The sequence below is a fragment of the Ictalurus furcatus genome, chromosome 11 (assembly GCF_023375685.1).
Source record: "Ictalurus furcatus strain D&B chromosome 11, Billie_1.0, whole genome shotgun sequence".
Lineage (NCBI taxonomy): Eukaryota > Metazoa > Chordata > Actinopteri > Siluriformes > Ictaluridae > Ictalurus > Ictalurus furcatus.
In genome coordinates, this window is record NC_071265.1 from 23,766,428 (window position 1) to 23,782,514 (window position 16,087).

The 16,087-nt window shown below is 39.3% G+C and overlaps 1 protein-coding gene across 2 annotated transcripts; it reads right to left on the reverse strand.

Moving 5' to 3' along the window:
* Positions 1-238: 238 nt before the first annotated feature.
* LOC128615220 (ras association domain-containing protein 1) lies at positions 239-15,989 on the reverse strand. 2 transcript variants are annotated; one of them, XM_053637113.1, is made up of 7 exons: positions 15,519-15,989; positions 14,287-14,825; positions 8,453-8,577; positions 2,701-2,805; positions 2,266-2,560; positions 1,703-1,818; positions 239-1,323 (listed from the first exon to the last, which is right to left on the reverse strand). In XM_053637113.1, the coding sequence occupies exons 2-7, from the start codon at positions 14,594-14,596 to the stop codon at positions 1,177-1,179; spliced, it is 1,098 nt and encodes a 365-aa protein (XP_053493088.1). In that variant the 5' UTR covers positions 14,597-14,825; positions 15,519-15,989; the 3' UTR covers positions 239-1,176. The 2 variants fall into 2 exon arrangements, with proteins under 2 accessions (XP_053493088.1, XP_053493089.1); XM_053637114.1 differs by lacking the exons at positions 8,453-8,577; positions 14,287-14,825; positions 15,519-15,989 and adding an exon at positions 5,526-8,211.
* Between the last annotated feature and the right edge of the window lie 98 nt (positions 15,990-16,087).

Sequence of the window (16,087 nt, forward strand, 5' to 3'; positions counted from 1 at the left end):
CCTGAAGCACAGGGAGAACTCCACACACAGACAGGATGGAAGCAGAAATCAAGCCTCCAACCCTGGATGGGAGTGCTAACCACTAAGCCACGTGCCCCCTGTTGTAGATTATCATAAACCAACGTTTTAAAGTTAAATCAAAAAGTTATTCATTCAGATTCCAGTGTTGTCATCAAAACTGAGTACTTACACACGATTCTGCAATTAATTGGTCCAATTCAAGAACAGACACAGCCAATAAAAAGGAAATCATTTATTGTGGGGTGGGGGATAGTGTCAGATAGTTGGGAAGGCTTCCAAAAACTTAAGTGCACATGTGAAAAGGTAAAGTTTGAATACTGTGCAACAAGGTGACTCACAAAACATACATATAAAGGACATATAAAGTGACAGAACAGCTTTATTAGGTATGCAACAAGAATGGAGTTAATACAAATAAAAACATGGACAAAAACTGTTTGTTTGAGCACAGTGTTCCAAGAGAAGTACAAAAATTAATGTAAGCAAACCAAGCAAAAACAATCTAGAAGTAGTAAGTTAAGGCAACTGGTCTTGTTGCTTTAATGCTGAAGATTTCACCACTCATCTAAGGGGCTTCATCAGTTCAACTGAATAATCGGGAATTCCCCGGCATTCCCCACCACTCAGTAGTACTGAAGGAGTCGGATGGATGAGTTACGAGACATTTTCAACATTGCACAGCAGGTCCAGTCACATGGACTTACTACAACTAGATTCTTCAATAACCTGGATATGAAAGAAGAAGAAAAAACTCCATAGTCTCATGGAGAAAGAAGAGATGAAGAAAAAAGTAAATTTAAAACTTCACCAACAGTGAAATCAAGAGAGTCCTGTGTAGTCTCCATAGAAACACACTGTTCTATCTTGAGTACTCTCTACACTCACTCGAACAAATCACACACCATTCACGACAAGGTGTTCTATTTTCACTCGTCCATTCCCCAGTATGCTTTCGCTCGCTCTCAGTCACGACTCATTCTCTCCATGTACGCACATCTGGTTGCGCACTTACATTTCCACACGCGATCACACTCTCGCTCTCTCTCTCACACACACACAAATCGCACTGATGCTAGTCCGTATGGATAGTTGGACATGGTGGAGACTGAGGCCCCCTATTGGCCACTCATCAGTAAGACAGGCACTGTGAAGTGATCAGCCAGGTTTGGTGCTGACCAGAGCTTGCTGGATGCGATCATGAGCGACTGCATAGCGTTGCATGATCTGCTTTACATGTTCCTCTTCCTCTCTCTTCAGAATGCGCAGAAAATTCTGCAGCTCCGGCAGAGAAAATGCATCCCACTGAGACAAGAGCAAATAATAAAGTCAGCGATAAGCAACCATGTAATTAATAATGCATGAGTACATGATAGAATTTTGCACTAAGGTCTCTCACTACAAAGCAAGGACAACCTCAAGGGAAAACTTCAATGAATCCAACCGTCCTAACGAACAAAGCATTATGTCTAAATGAAGTGTTTCTGCAGACAAATTTGCGTTTTTTTTTAAACATGAAAGGATCCTTGCTATCAAATTACTGAGCATCTTGGTAAGAAACCTGAACATTAACAGGAGATGTTGCAGGTACTGGAAATTGGGAGATTATATACTGAGGTAAAACTGAATCAGCAGATGTGTTAATCGTGTTAGGGCGGTGTGGGCTGTGGCTGGTTTTCCTTACATTGACTTCTCCAGTCTCATTCTCCTTTAGTACCAGACTCAGGACCTTCTCGTTCGGACCAGCACACAAACGCAGGAACAGTGGACACTCATCATCAGGCAGCTTCCTTAGGTACACTGAGAAAGACAGATGAGCTCAATGAATTTCAAACCAAGACAAAACTCAACTCTACCAGAAATGGTCTGTCTTATGAAGCAAATACTCCTAATGTTAATACAAGCTTAATCTTCCTAACAGGCAGCCTTTTTTTGAGGCAGCATGGTCAGCTGGAGTTGTTGACTATAACTATGAGCGCACAATGCAACACAAGCTTTGGCAATGCAACTGTCCCACCATTTGTCCTGTCAATAAAGCACCTTGAACTGAAATGAACTATGAGCAACTTTAGAGGTTGCATTCTTTCAAATTAATTAAACTGTAATGTATATCTTTAACTTAAATAACAGTATAACTAGAAATCAAACTACAAGTTTATAATAAACAGTCAGACGATGCATCCAAGGTCACTAAGTAAACGGCATTCTGATTTTGTCAAAATTAATTCAAAGGAAACATGGCCATACCTTGGTCATGGCGCTCAGTGCGCTCAAACAGTGCAAACTTTGCAGGATTGTCGATAACTGTGAATTTCTTCAGCAGGGCCTGAATCACTTCTTGTGCACGAGTTCGAGAGCTGATGTGCAGATGTTTGGCCGTGTCCTTTGGGAGGTAGAAGGACGTGCGTCTTTTCACTGCTCCCCCCCTCTTCCCATTGGCTGGCTCCTGAGATGTAGTACCCTTTCGTGGAGGTGGAACAGACACAGGCCGTACCAGCTTCAGATGAACTTTGATGAAACCATTGTAGGAGCCATCTTTGTTCTGTGTAAGACAAACAAATAACCATGGGTCAGATGATTATGCAAAGGAACGGCTAAGTAAAAATCAGCATAAGATAATCAACTTGAAGGTGATGTAACTAGAAAAACTGGGCATGTGAATTTGTGAATGTGAAAACTTACCAAAGACATGAAGAGGTTGCTGTTTATCTGAGCATTGTACTCCTTTATCTTCTGCTGAATCTCTGAATGTGACAGCTCTTGTTTCTTGCTCTCCGTCACCTCATCCTAGCAGACAGACAGACAAACCATGAGTCACAAAATTGTGCATGACTGACCGGATAAGAGTTCATGTGAATGGGAGCTTAATGAAACAAGCTAGCAGAGTGTCTAAGTATCTGAATTGATCACTCATCCTTACATTATAAAATCTCTTAGAGAAGCCCATTTTCCTTTATTATGCATTTTTTCTCTAAACCACACAGTTTCTGCTGAATTACCAGAATAGGAACTGTCAAATGATTGTCAAATACTCTGGTAGAGGTAGTTTCAGAAACAGGCTGTTCTGGCTGTGTATCAAACAGCTGAGAGAACAGCTGGGGACAACTGACACAGTTCAGTTCCTCTTACAGTCAATTCCTCCACCATGTTCTCAGACACACAAACACACAAGAGCTTTTACTATATCCAGTGAGCATTTTCACATCCTATAAAACGGCCCTTCTGAAATCAAAATCAAACAACAGTAATAGTAATAGAATTTGAGGCTGTATGAGATTTCTCCAAACTTGTGAAAATGACCCAAAATTGACTACAAATATATAGAAGCAGCATTTCAGATGCACTTTGTGACACTTGCGCCAAAATATGTGGATGTTAATTATGTATTTATTTTACTTCTAATATTAATACCCTCCTATAAAAATCAATTATGCCATCATTTGGCATTCTGCTTTGAATCGAGTAAAAGAAGCCCAGTTCTTAGAAAGTTGCATCAGCCTCTGAACACTTCCTATTGAATTTAACAGGGAAAAGACATGATGTCACCACCAGCCAATCACAAACTTTGGCCCATCCCATTATTCAAGAGCATGAAAGTATGTGGATGGTTTCAGAGGACAGTCATGCATGTTTTGGCTTTAAAGCTGGAATTCCTGTATCCGGTTTGAGTAAAAATAGCCTCTTCCTCTCTCCAGTCTCGCACCATGGAAAGAAAGCTTCCTTTGTGTGCCTTGCTCACATGTGGGTGTCAGATGGTGTCATTTTTCAAGTTTCGTCATCCTTCCTGTTTGTGCATTACTACATCTATATCTGCATTTATCAGAAACAAGTTGCTCTACAAGCTGTGTTCACATGCATTATATTCTCATGCCAAAATATTTCTTATGCACTTGAAAATGTATTCAGTGTTTTACAAAGTTCTACTGCAAGTGCTAGAGACTTTGATGAAATCAAGGAGACTCAAATTAAAAAGCAGACAATAAAAAGAGAAGCAATTCAACCTAATGGATTGGTAGAATTTTTTCATATGGCACCACTGACACTGATTTAAAACCTCACTGAACCAAGATGAAATACATCTATTGATCCTAAAAGCCTGCCATGTGACTCTGGCAACTTCTTATGTTTGCTTATTAATAGTCTGCTTAGATAAAATTATTAGATTAGATATTAGACCAATATCTGTAAATTTTAAGTGACTGCTGAATACAAATAGTAAAAAAAGGGAGAGACTGACTAATCAGATGAAATTCAAGAACAAGAAAATCCAACTAATGTTTCGTTTGTGGTTCAAAGATTATTCATCCATCCATTTTAAATACTGCTTATCCCACACAGAGTCAAGGGAGAGCCTGGAGTCTATCCCAGGGAACTCAGGGCACACCCTGGACATGGTCGCAACCAAGTAAAGGGTACAATCACACACACATTCACACACTACGGACAATCTGAACCTGGAGCTGAGAGATGATGACACTACCTGTTGCACAACTATGCCACCCTTATAGCAGTATAGCCTAACCCATCCATTTTCTATACCGCTTTATACAAATGGGTCACGGGAAACCTGGAGCCTATCCCAGGGAGCATGGGGAACAAGGCGGGGTACACTCAGGATAGGGTGGCAACCCAGCGCAGGGCACAATCACACACACTACAGACAATCTGGAAATGCCAATCAGTCTACAGTGCATGTGTATGGCATGGGGAGGAAACCGAAGTACCCTGAGGAAACCCCGTGACACGCTCTGCGCACACAGGGCAGAGACGGGATTCGAACCCTCAACAATGGAGGTGCGAGGGAAAGCTGCTAACCATTAAGACGCCGTGCCCCTCGGTTCAAAGACTATATCATTAGCAAATGCAATAAACAGGAAACTGGTTACATTAGATAAACCAGACTTAGTATCACATAAAAGAGGAAGTGGTTTCAAAATGAGCATGAACTCTCAATGTGTCATGCATGACAGTAATAAGTTTTTCAGCTTTTCTAATGAATCATCCACTTAACATTTCTTCCCTCCTCTCTCCCACCCCCTCCTTCAAACACGTCTGTAGGCCTTCCTGTCCCCCCCCCCCCCCCCCCCTTTTTAACAAGTTTTCCCCAAAGCTTTTTGTTAGATAAATACAAAACATACAGAACATACTAGACATACTGGCTGCAGTCCATCCGTAAATAAGAACACACTTTCTAGAGGGCAGGAAAAACGTAAACGTTTATCATTTAGTCTAAAAAAAAACTGATACTGTAATCAGCCGAAATCCTTTCAGAGTGATTTTCAACATGGTAAATAAAACTACTCGGCTATAATGCACTCTTAAACAGGAATGGGCGGAAGTAAGGAGCAATGTTCCGGTCAGAGGAGATAGCCACAAGGAGATGTTGCCTGTGATGTTTCTAGATGTATCTAGAGCAACTTTTCGACAATGTGAGGAAAAAGTCTCAACAGGAAATGAAACAGCATCTCAGAAGCCCTTGTACTGAGTGCGGGTTTGATCGAGCTCACCTTCTGTTTTTGGGGTTTGTGAAAGAAGGAAGTGCGCGCGGTGAAATACTGCTCGAGCTCCGAGTCCGAGTCTTCCTCACTGCAGTATCCGCTGCTCGCCGAGCTGCCCCAGGTCTTCTCAAAAGACGGAGTCTGGTCGACACAACTAACTCCACTCATCGCGAAAATAAAGTTTGCGAGTGGTTACAAGTTGCTAATAAACCGCTATTCAATTGTGGGGAAGGCTTATACGTAAACCGATTCAACACACAGTCGTTTTCTACCCAAATGAACAGTGTATATAATCTAAAACCTGTAGCTCTTACTCTGCTGACCGTCTCGATGTATCAGGCGTGGATGAAGTATTAACCCACGTTGCTCTAGCCTTACACCGGAAACGCTCCGCCCTGGTCGTTAAAATTGGAAAATATACAGCTCAGGCCAAAGCGCGCTGTGATTGGCTCTACACAGGAAGTTCCAACTCGACGGTTACGACATCGCAATGCGCCATGTTTACTCAGGCTGCATCTCAAACCGCTCCAACTGGCCATATAGTGCACTACATAGCCCAAAATCTATTAGTCCATATCACTGACTAGTGCACTTCTGTAGGGTATAGAGAGGGTTTTTTCGGTATGTAACACAAACTCCAATTTCTGAAAATGCCCGTTTTCCCCCCGCGGAATTGGGATACTTTTGAATGACGTCTTTTTTGTCCGGCGCCGGATGTGAATTGGGTGTGTTGTATACATTAGATCCTTGATTCGGGAAGCAGACAAGGGGGCTGTGATTTCTTTTTTTTTTTTTTTTTTTTTTTTTTGCATTTGCTTATGTGGTAATAATATCCACTCTTTTCAAAGTAGTTTTTTTTTTTTTAATTATTATTAAGTTTATACAGTTACTGGCCTATTTGATTGGTCACATTAACTGAATGGATTTAATCCAAAAGTCAATATCTCAGATTATATGTACACCATGGACAATATCAATTGGAATCTAATGACAATCTAAATTTCTCCAATAAACAGACAAAATATTGTTCTAAATATTTAAATAATAAGTGTGATATTTGAATAGATAATGGGAGGAAGTCAGTGGGCTTTTTTAACAGTTTACAGAGTCTCAAACGGAAATAATTAACTTATGCCAGATTCATCCAAGATAATCACAAACACACATGGAAACCCATCCCTAAACATTTTTAAGCATTTGGTGTCAAAAAAGGTTCTCGCATCTCATATATTTCCCTTCTGCCACCCTTCTCAACATACAGACAGGTGACAAATTAAAGGGGTTTAGAAAATAATTGCTTTGCTATGGGGCATTTTGCTAATACGATTTCAGTCCATTTGTCCCGTTAGAAGGAAGTGTCACTGAATATCAATACAAATTATTCAGATTCATCATCTTCATCCCATGATTAAACATTTCTACCCTGATGGAAGTGGTCTCTTCCAGGATGACAATACCTCCATCAAAATTGCACAAGGTGTTAGGCATATGCTAATTATACTACACGGTTGCATTAGTAACATGGCTGTTTGCCCTATGATGCAAAATTAATAGCCACCATAATGGCTTTATGTAATAGCTTAATTTTTTCTCTATAGTTCTTTATATTCACAGAATTTGAGTTAAATATCTACAACACAACAATGATGACTGCAATAAACATACACCGATCAGCCATTACATTAAAATCACCTGCCTAATATTATGTAGGTCCCCCTTGTGTCACCAAAACAGCTCTGACCTGTCGAGGCATGTACTCCATAAGACCTCTAAAGAGGTATCTGGCACCAAAACGTTAGCAGTAGTTCCTTTAAGTCCTGTAAGTTGCGAGGTGGGGCCTCCATGGATCAGACTTGTTTGTCCAGCACATCCCACAGATGCGCAATCGGATTGAGATCTGGGGAATTTGGAGGCCGAGTCAACACTTTAAGCTCTTTGTCATGTTCCTCAAACCATTCCTGAACAATTTTTGCAGTGTGGCAGGGCACATTATCCTGTTGAAAAAGGCCACTGCCATTAGGGAATAACGTTGCCATGAAGGGGTGTACTTGGTCTGTAACAATGTGCACTGATGCACTGTGTGTTCTGACACCTTTATATTATAGACAGCATTAACATTTTCAGCTATTTGTGCTATATTAGCTCTTCTGTGGGATGAGACCAGACGGGCTAGCCTTCACTCCCCACACATATCAATAAGCCTTGGGTGCCCACTGCATACCAGGAACACCCCACAAGACCTAACGTTTTGTAGATTCTCTGACCCTAGCCATCACAATTTGGCCCTTGTCAAAGTCACTCAGATCCTTACCCATTTTTCCTGCTTCCAACAACTTCGAGAACGGACTGTTCACTTGCTGCCGAATACATTCCTCCCCTTGACATGTGCCATTGTAATGACATAATCAATGTTATTCACTACACCTGTCAGTGGTTTTAAAGTAATGGCTTATCGGTGTAAGTTAGATAGGATTCAGTAAGTGTGCAGTAGTTAAATAGGAGAAATAACAATGTGATTTGAGTCAGTATTGGGGTGGCAATTGGAGTGGCAAGGCTTATTTCAGATGAGGTAGCTGCCACCCTGTTGCACCCATAGGACCACACCCCTGCCTAAGTGGAATTATAAATTAGGTATTAAATGAAAACTGGGACTTCAAGCTGCAAAATTTTGCTCATGAAAATTATGATCTCCAGTAAATATCTGCGATTTGTTATGGGGACACCATAGCAGAGCCAAACTGTTTAACATTATGACTGTGTCACAGAAGGTATTAAATGGCATGCATCGACATGTACTTTTGTTACTACTTTAATGTTGAAGACAAAGTCACGATAATAACGTACAAATAATTGTGCTAACTAGTTAAATCAACTATTAATTATTAACAAACAGACAAACATATGCAACCATACCAACCCTCAAATATATATCTTACCACGTTGGTGTCAGTTTCAATGCTGTCCTGGACATCACTGGATTGATCGGTTGTAGAGGCATCACTCTGATTACAGTTCAGTTTAATGAGAGCTCTACAGCGGTAATGGCAGGTGAACCTACAGTCTGGCAGACACAATTAGGTGAGAGATAATGAGAAATTTGATATATGTTCTGTCATTAGATACCAGAAACATATCTGAAGCAGATTAAGTGGAGTAAAGTGCAATTCTGATACAGGCAAGAAATTTAGACCATTAAACTGATGACAGGTAAATAATAAACCATGTCATTTATCATAATAAAACAGTGAGCGGGAACAAAGGAGCTTCTCAGCACTTTGGGATATTTATAAAGAGAAACAAAGCTGTACTGTGAGAGCATGAAGTGTAGCACATAAATAAAACAAATCTCACAGAACGCTGTTAACGTTGTTTCTTTAAGGTTACTTATGTTTAATTAGGCCAAAAAAGACCAAACCCTAAAGTGTTTGTTTCCAATTCCAATTCAGTCTCCATAAAAGGTAGGAAATTTGTTTTTGGATTGTTCCGATACATACAGAAGCATACGTGCATAAAAATATAAAAATCCATGCATGGTAAAAGTAGGTACCAATTCCGTGAGCACTTAACTAACCCCTAAAATGCCAACCCCCACATTATTTAGAAAAAAAAAACAAACAAAAAAAACCCACCTTACTCTGGCTCTTACACCTCTACTCTGTGCACTTTGCTTCTCTAGAACTCAATTATAAATCTTATATGGTAGCACTACTTGTATTGTTCTTCGCTTGATATATCGCTTTGGTTGCATTTCCTCATTTGTAAGTCGCTTTGGATAAAAGCGTCTGCTAAATGAATAAATGTAAATGTAAATATGTAAGTATTCAGATAATAAATAAGTATAGTATATAATACTGAAAGTGTTAATATTCAACCCCTGAAAGTATGAGGGCAAAGTAACTTCCTGTTCCAATATACATATTCTGTGAACGGGGTAAACCACCATCACCTCCTAAATACATATTTATTTGTCTTTGAGACATTTAATGTATGAAGAACCACAGAATGTTTAACCAAGCTTTCTTAAGCATGTCACTAAAACATTTTCTGGTTACATTTTCTTTTACATTTATTCATTTAGCAGATGCTTTTATCCAAAGCGACTTACAAATGAGAAAATATAAACAAAGTTACATTTTGGTTACATTTTACTATAACAATAACATTGGCCAGAGAGGAGAAATTGCCTATGTATTTTATAATATACAGTACACAGTATAATGTTTAATTATACACATGTTTGTATTTGTAATTGTACACATGTTTAATTGAAATGTGTGTTGTGCTAACAGTGAAGCTTAACACTCAGCATGAATAACTATGTTCGCACAATATTTAATTCCACTATATGTACCCTCATCTCAGTAGGTATGTGACATTATCCTTCTGTCATGTATTGTTCTTTTCATATTATAAAATTACCTAAACCAATTCATAAATCATTTTTAATATTGCATATGAACACATTCACAGTTAGAAACAACCACTGCAATAAGTAACATCTGTCTAGTGTAGACATTCTGTCAAGTGACATACATTGCAACAGAAGTAACAACAGAAGTAAACACACTCAGCCCCCATTCAGACTTTGTATTAACATCCATCTAGAGTGAGCAAATCACAGATCTAAATGTGTCTTGTGATCCAATCCTTCAGGCCACTTGTGGAGCTGGTCTGGGATGCATGTGGCTGTGTTGCTATTTGGCTGTATTGTTATTTGTATTGTGCATGTCAGTGGGTCTGATGCATCCCTGTCCACATCAGAAGACCACATACTTGTGTATGAAATGTTTTATTTAGGGGTTTTTTTTTCAATTGCGTGATTTGTTGAAAACACATGAAATGCAATTAGCTGAGCAGACATTACACAATATGTGGCCCAGCCTGATTCTAGTATGAATATAGCTTTTATCTGTTTGATTAGGAAATGCTATCTGGCAGCTAAATATAAAGCCTTGTTTTAAATTGAGGGTTTTAAAATGACATTTTGTAGTGTTTGACAAATCTGGCAACCCAGCTAATTTTTTTTTTTTTTTTTTTTTGAAGTACAAAATTAAAAAAAAAGAAAGCACTACATGTTACATTCGACAGTCAATTCTATTTCTTTAATATGTAATATGTAATGACCTACTTGGAGATCAGGCTGTATTGTTATTGCCTCATGTGTGCACTGTTCTTCAATGCAAATGCACTGTTCACACTGGAAAGCTGTAGTCATTTTATATGGTAGGTTACGTATGATCAATTTTATTTTTCACTGAAAAAATAGTGTTTATTGAATTATAAATTCTCTGCTATTTCAACTAGGGAATAAAACTTCCAGATGCAATGGAAAATCCAATACCATGACATTTCACATTGTGATAAGAATTTGATTTATACTGAACATTTGTAAAGCAAAAATATGTATAGATTATAACACACACACACACACACACACACAACACAGCACACAAAGCACAAATAAAGGTCAGAGACAAACCTTCATCCGACAGTGAGCCTTTGAAATAAGTTTGAATAACAAAAACCCACAGAAGGGAATTTTTGGCTGAGGATAAAGCTTTAGAATGAGAGGTTCCTCTTTAGTTAACCTTCCATATTTATACATTAACTACAGGAACCATAGGCAAAACATCTAAAACAACTATTCAAATGTACAGCTGCCAGCCAATGCCAGTCAAGAAGGAGAAGTGCAAATGTCCTGTTCAGGTAAAAGACTGAGCCAGTGCAGCATTGACATAAAATGGCAGCTGTTTCATGTTTTCTCCAAAAGAGCAGACAGCGTAGAAGCAGACAGAATAGAAACCACATGTTGAGACTTAAAAAGCGAACAGTATAGTTCAGGAAAGATCAGAAATTCCATGAATGAAATGAAATCTAAAATGTTCTACAAAGAGTTAAACAAGAATGTGTAAAGAAATGTTTGTAAGTATGGAAATAAAGCAGTGGAACACAGTAAGACAGCCACCACAAGTGGGGGTGAGAGGTAAGGGCAAGAGTCTGTGAGAGAGAAAGAAAGCAAAGAAAATTTGCTCAGCAGGAAACATGCTGAATTCATATATACAATTCTGTGGTTAACTAATTTGTTCCACACCCACATCTGTGCTGAAAAGTACATAGGCATGTACAGCATAATTCCATTCCCACACACGAACATAAGTGAACTCTGTCATCTAGATCAAATAGTTATAGGCAGGTTTTATGGTTATGGTTCTATTTTCACTGTAGTTAATATACTGCATGTACACATGAGAAGATTAGCACTGTATCAGGACATTGCTAATGTTTGGTTACAGAAGCAGATAATGTTGGCACTTTTGATCATACAGTATGTGCCTCTTTGCTATTTTAATTTTGGAATCATGCCATTAAGGTTTCCTCCAAAGTGGAAGCTATGGTTCAATGGTGATGTGGTAATATTCAAATATCTTTGTCAATACACAGAGCGGTCTTTTTACAATTTATCATGAAACAAATGCAAACGTTCAGCATTCTGTCTCTGAAATGTCCCAAGTTTATCCCCCAAGTTTAAAATCTGAGCTCAGCTATGTGTGTGTCCATTTCGGTCTTAATTATTTCAATAATGCAATCCTATTTATCACTCTATAAAATATATTAGAATATTCAGTTATGACAGCAATATTATGCATTACTAAATAAATATCAATATCTAAAATGGGAAAACATTTATACATTTTCAAATAGCTCAATTATGGAATCACAAAACATTCACAGTAAATGAGAAAGGAAAATAAGTTCAAAAAGTTAAGTATGACAGACACACACCAGTCATAAACCACCAAAACTTCTGTCAAGATCTGACTGGAGATATCTGAAATATCTGGTCGTGCAAATAGCAAAAGGATAACAGATAAGATGGTTGTGATTTCAAATGAAGTTTTAAAAGTGGTTGTATATCTATTTGTTTGCAAAGTGTACTTTTTAAGGACTTCAATGAGAACTACAAGTGAAACTAGTATTGACAGTATTGAGGAAGTGGTGGCTCAGTGGGACCTCATGCTCTGACCCCAACTTCCCAAGTTGGGACATGCAAGGAAAAGAATGTCATTGTACTGTATGTAAATATGTGGCATTAATGGCTTTCTGCAATAACAGTACAATCAACTTTGAACCCATTGTTACAGTATTGGTATATCACAATATTTGTTTCTGTCATGTAATGGAGGCTGAGACAGAAGACAGTGCAAGTTAAGTAGTTTAATAAGACAACAACAATAGTCCAAGGGAACAGGCAGAAATCAATAAACAAAGACAGGCAGAGGTCAGGCGATCAGGCAAACAGTCAAACAAGGCAAGGCAAAGAGACAAGGTAGTAAATATGAACAAGGACAAAACCAGAATAAGCAAACACGGTATCAAAGCTTGGAACCGACAGAGACAAGGCAACTGCAAGTATACTTTGCAAAGAGTGAATGCATAGAGAGTCATTTTAAACTGTGGTTGTGATTGTGTGAGTTTGGATGTCGGTGTGCATGATTAGAATGAAGGTCAGTGTTCTGGGAATTGCGGTCCTTGGCGGCCATGTTTGTAGACCGCAGTGCAGGATGGGAAATGTAGTCACTGGTTTGCTGTGACATGATTTGGAACTTTATGTTTTCTAAGAGGATAATGTTAAATGTCATTTTAGCACTACAGTGACAAGTATTTCATTAAACAAACTTGTAAAGCGTGTCACTCATACTTCATTACAACAATGTACTTTTTTTCTCTGATTTCATGACTGGACTGTTCACAAGTTTTAAAAAGTATGCTTCTAGTGTTGTTTCTGAGTAATCATTTTAAAAATCATGCATCTCACGCCAATCCTGAAAACACTGGGCGCAATTCAAGAATACGTTCCAGACATACCAGACACCCCTTGATTCACACCTAGGGGCAACAGGTCTCTAAATATTGGCATGTTTTCAGGAGGTGGGAAGAAACTGGAGAACCCAGAGAAAACCAATACGAACACAGGGAGAACATGCAAAACTCCACCCAAGCTGTGGACCCTGGAGCTGAGAGGTGGTGACTCTGCCACCCCTATAGCAGTAAAGCCTAATCCATCCCTCCATCCATTTTCTATACTGCTTAACCTACTGGGCCTATCCCCGGGAGCATGGGGCATAACGCGGGGTACACCCTGGACAGGGTGCCAATCAATCGCAGGGCACAATCACTTACACACACCCATTCATACACTATGGACACTTTTGACATGCCAATCAGCCTACCATGCATGTCTTTGGATTGGGGGAGGAAACCAGTCTTTCGATTGGGGGAGTACCCAGATAACATGCAAACTCCGCACACGCAGGGCCGCGGCGGGAATCGAGCCCCCAACCCTGGAGGTGTGAGGCAAACGTGCTAACCACTAAGCCACCATGTGCCCCAGTATAGCCTAATGTTATCTGTATAACTGTGTCAGATTACATTTTCACTCCATAATGGAATATTTTCATAGTTATACTTTTAATGCATGCTGTTTCACAAAACACTCCTTCAGCCCTGTTTGAACATATACTTACATAATAGACCTTATCCAATGGTTTAACCCCATCTTGTTTTTCATATTATTCAGTTATTCATCTTAAAGCATATTATTCAGTACCTACAACTAGTTATTCAGTAAATATTATGGAAATAATAGCTAAAATTTGACTTTGCTTGCTTTTATATGGATACTGTTATCACAGACCACACAATTTTCATTAATAGCAGACATAGTACACTACTATTACACACACAACCACATAAAGAGACCAACACTCACTGGCACAGCGCAGGCTTTGTTTGTACACCCCCCAGATGAAGTCTCCACACAGATCACACCAGGTGGGTTGAGCATGGCTACAGGGATGGAAGTCGTGCCCTTCTCCTGTCTCTTCAACCAGCTGTGGGTCCTTCAGGGTGTCTCCCAGGAGCCTGATAATGCGCACACGGTTCCAGAGCTCCGGGAATTTTCCTGGGCTTATTCTCAAAGCATTGACCCTCTCTAGGCGAGGAGTCCGAGGTGGTAAAGAATCAGCAAGCTCAATGCGCTCCTCAAGCTCCTCAAGCTCAATCAATTCCCCCAATGACATGATGTTCTTCACAGCTTTATTATGCCCCTGTGTTGAAATAAACTGTCTTCTGGGTCTTTAGGTCATAGTATGCTGTCTGATTTGGAGTCGACTGACTGCAGGTGATATCCAATTCTATTTAAGACAAATGTCTGAATGAGATGTCTAAGGCCTTTCATTGTTTCACAGTTGGAGACAGTGAAGGTCTAGCAGGTTCTGAAGGCTTGTGTCAGCCACTGAATTTGTACTTCTGGAAAAAAATATATATATAAAAGCAAACTCAGCATTAAGTTTTGACATTCGTTAACACGTTTAGCTTTTGGAAACATGCCCGTCACATTTGCCTTAGTGTCTAAAAATAAATCAAAATCATTACAGTAACATTAACATTAACAATAACAATAACATTCTAATGGTTTCCATTACAAATACCATTACAAACTATCAGCTAACCATTAAAATAATATTACCTTTACCATTATTGGTCCTTAATGGTATCCACTAGACATAACACGCCACCACTAGAAGGCAACAAATTATCAGGAACCATTATACAGTCCATTAAAACCAATACATTTTCCACTATAACCATTAAAACCATTACAAATTCTATGAGGGTTTCTGTTGTTATTTCCAGTAGGGTAAAACTGCTTTCCTAAGGCGTCTGAGTGGAACTGTTTCGAGTTTAGTTAGTCTGGGTTTTCCAGCAGTTGATGTGCGAGTACTGCATAGTTTCAGTTACAGTAACAGAGACTCAGAGGAAACTGAGAATCTTGCCCTTGGCTTATATTTTAAGAGACAAAAGGAGAGACAGAAAAAAAGGACTTGAGAGAGTCCCATGTCAGATTACGGAATTTAATAGTGAGTAATAAAAATGAATGCAGATATGAGATATACGTCAGGGTTCAGAGATATGTGAAACATGAATTTTGTAATGACCTACCTAAGCGAACAGAATGATCACTGCATTTAATCTGAAAAGATCCGTTCACAAGAAATGGTCGGTCTGAGAAAAAATCCTCCAAAACACACAGAGGCTAATAAAGTGCAGAGGTTCTACATCACGACACCCGTGTCGGAATCGTCTGGGTAAATAACTGTGTAGTGAAAACAGAACCGTTCATTCTTATCACTTTAACTGCTGGAAGAAAGTTGTGAGTGAACACGCCCAGACTTCTTGACCAGTTTTCATCTCGAGCTGCATTTTGTTTTAATCCAGCGCGGTGTCAAAACTGAAACAAAACAAAAAAAGTCCCGTGATATCGCTGTAGTGCAGAATTTAACGCAATAATGGAATGGATTCGCGAGCCACTTCCTGGGAGTGTGTGCGGGTGTGCAGTTCCTCCTCCTCGGGTCGCTTAGCCGGGACCCCTCTTCTCCGCTTAGCCACTAGCATGCAAGTGTACATGCGTTTTTAAATCAGACTGACACGCTTAAAATCAGCGTAGCATGCAATTCTGTACATCCGACGAGTCTCTCTCTCTCTCTCTCACACACACACACACACACACA

Bases quoted from the DNA above. Each gene is read 5' to 3' on its own strand.
- LOC128615220 (XM_053637113.1), bottom strand. From the start codon at position 14,596: ATGTCATTGGGGGAATTGATTGAGCTTGAGGAGCTTGAGGAGCGCATT. The intron at 1,819-2,265 runs GTATGGCCATGT...TGTCTTTCTCAG, and splicing joins CACTGAGCGCCATGACCAAG to TGTACCTAAGGAAGCTGCCT. The intron at 1,324-1,702 runs GTAAGGAAAACC...CTCTTGTCTCAG, and splicing joins ATGAGACTGGAGAAGTCAAT to TGGGATGCATTTTCTCTGCC.